The sequence below is a fragment of the Sander vitreus genome, chromosome 23 (genome assembly GCF_031162955.1).
Source record: "Sander vitreus isolate 19-12246 chromosome 23, sanVit1, whole genome shotgun sequence".
NCBI lineage: Eukaryota > Metazoa > Chordata > Actinopteri > Perciformes > Percidae > Sander > Sander vitreus.
This window is the reverse complement of record NC_135877.1, coordinates 22,378,400-22,380,899: the sequence shown is the minus strand read 5'-3', so window position 1 is coordinate 22,380,899 and position 2,500 is coordinate 22,378,400. Positions and strand designations below refer to the sequence as shown.

Here is a 2,500-nt window from a genome sequence, read left to right as displayed (position 1 = left end):
ATTATTTACATGGAGTCTGGTGGAAATATGCTGGCTCTATAAATGCTAAAAGTCCTGATTATTTACATGGAGTCTGGTGGAAATATGCTGGCTCTATAAATGCTAAAAGTCCTGATTATTTACATGGAGTCTGGTGGAAATATGCTGGCTCTATACACGCTAAAAGTCCTGATTATTTACATGGAGTCTGGTGGGTTTGGTGATGGTGATTTTGGTGCCGTTTGATGTTAAACTAAAAGGATCTTCTTCTTTAACTAAAAGGTCTATCTCTGTAGGGATCCTTTCATAATGTTGTCAGACACTTAGAATAATAATCTGAGTCTGTCAGCGGCAACAACAGACCTTTTAGTGGACGCTAACGGAAAGGTTTAACGTTACATTTCAGCTTGTTTCGTCTTGCTCAATTTTGGACCAATTTCAAAGATTGTTTCCATCAGTAAGTGACTGACACAAAAACATGAGAACATAGGGTCCATGTTGAAAGATATCGGAGTTATTCTTTAACGTGGGGCCCCAAAACCGTTGGGTCCAGCCCTGTGGAGAGTAGAACAGCAGTGTGTAACTGTATGTCTCTGTAGGACCAACGGTCAGTGTTTTGCCATCATCGAGGAGGATGAGCAAGGCGAGGCCATTCTCACCTCTGGCTGCATGAAGTATGAAGGCTCACACTTCCAGTGCAAGGTACAGACACACACAGACACAGACAGACACACAGACACACAGACACACAGACACACAGACACACAGACAGACAGACAGACAGACAGACAGACACAGACAGACAGACAGACACAGACAGACAGACACAGACAGACAGACAGACAGACACTCACTCACACACACAGAGACACACTCACACACACTCACACACACAGACACACACTCACACACACAGAGACACACTCACACACACAGACATACACTCACACACACAGAGACACTCTCACACACACAGACACTCACTCACTCACACAGAGACACACACACGCTTCCAGTGCAAGGTACACACACACACACACACACACACACACACACACACACACACACACACACACACACACACACACACACACACACACACACACACACACACACACACACACACACACACACACAAACACTTCCAGTGCAAGGTACACACACACAGAGAGACTCACACACAGAGAGACACACACACACACACACACACACACACACACTGTCTCTAAAAACTAAAACTGTTTACCTGCTGTTGATATTTTTGCACAACTTAAATAAAATGTAGTATTTAAACCAATATTTACACATTTTACACATTAATCTTTGGGGCTTTAACATATTAAGATGGTTCTTTTGCTGAAAGTTAAACTTAATATATAAATATATAAAGTATACGCGTTATGAAGTAGACTTTAAGCTAGAAGGACTGCTCTGTTTTATGACATTCTCAGACACAAAATGAAAAGTGAGAAGTAAACATTTTATTAAGGAAATGGAGAGGAGTGAAAGTTTTGAGAAATATAAATAACGAAGTAAAGTACAGATATGTAAACATTCTACTCAAGTAAAGTAACTAAGTATTGTTACTTTATGTATATTACTTTAACCCGAGTCGGGAAGCATTCTCAGACACAAGTAGAAGTTTAGGAGTTTAGGAGTGATTTGGTCCTCTGATCAACACCTGCTCTGGTCTGTTAAATGTAACTCCGACTAGTTTCTGTCAGCTGGGAGACAGAAGAGGTGATGGGAGGTTTAATGAATGATTGTTTTGATTGACAGGACTGTCAATTCACACAGACAGACAGACAGAGACACAGACAGACAGAGACACAGACAGACAGAGACACAGACAGACAGAGACACAGACAGACAGAGACACACACACACACAGACAGAGAGACACACACACACAGACAGAGACACACACAGACAGACAGAGACACACACACAGACAGACGGACAGAGACACACACACACACACACACACACACACACACACACACACACACACACAGACACAGACAGACAGAGAGACACACACACACACACACAGAGACACACACACAGAGAGACACACACACAGAGAGACACACACACACACAGAGAGAGAGACACACACACACACAGAGACAGAGACACACACACACAGACAGAGACACACACACAGACAGACAGACGGACACACACACACACACACACACACACACATAGACAGACAGAGACACACACACACACACACACACACATAGACAGACAGAGATACACACACACACACACACAAACACACACACACATAGACAGAGATACAGACGGGGTTTAATGAATGATTGTTTTGATTGACAGGACTCTCCCAACGCTCAGACCAGGAGGACCATCGAATGCTGCAACACCGACTTGTGCAACAGAGACCTGCAGCCAACGCTGCCTCCTCAGGCTCCCGCCGGTAAGGCTGCTTTTACACATTGTTCACACAGCCAGAGTTCACACAGTGTTCACACAGCCGCCAGCGTTCACGTTCACA

At 43.8% G+C, this 2,500-nt stretch overlaps 1 protein-coding gene across 3 annotated transcripts in view; it reads left to right on the top strand.

Annotated features, from left to right (window-relative positions):
• Window positions 1-2,500, top strand: part of LOC144512084 (bone morphogenetic protein receptor type-1A-like) — a 67,032-nt gene that overhangs the window by 56,302 nt on the left and 8,230 nt on the right. For 2 of the 3 annotated variants that reach the window (XM_078242646.1, XM_078242645.1), the window contains exons 5-6: window positions 579-681; window positions 2,323-2,422. In XM_078242646.1, the coding sequence (XP_078098772.1) occupies window positions 579-681; window positions 2,323-2,422 (203 nt within the window). Of the gene's footprint in view, window positions 1-578; window positions 682-1,123; window positions 1,134-2,322; window positions 2,423-2,500 lie in introns of those variants that run through there. The other variant, XM_078242647.1, reaches the window with a different exon arrangement.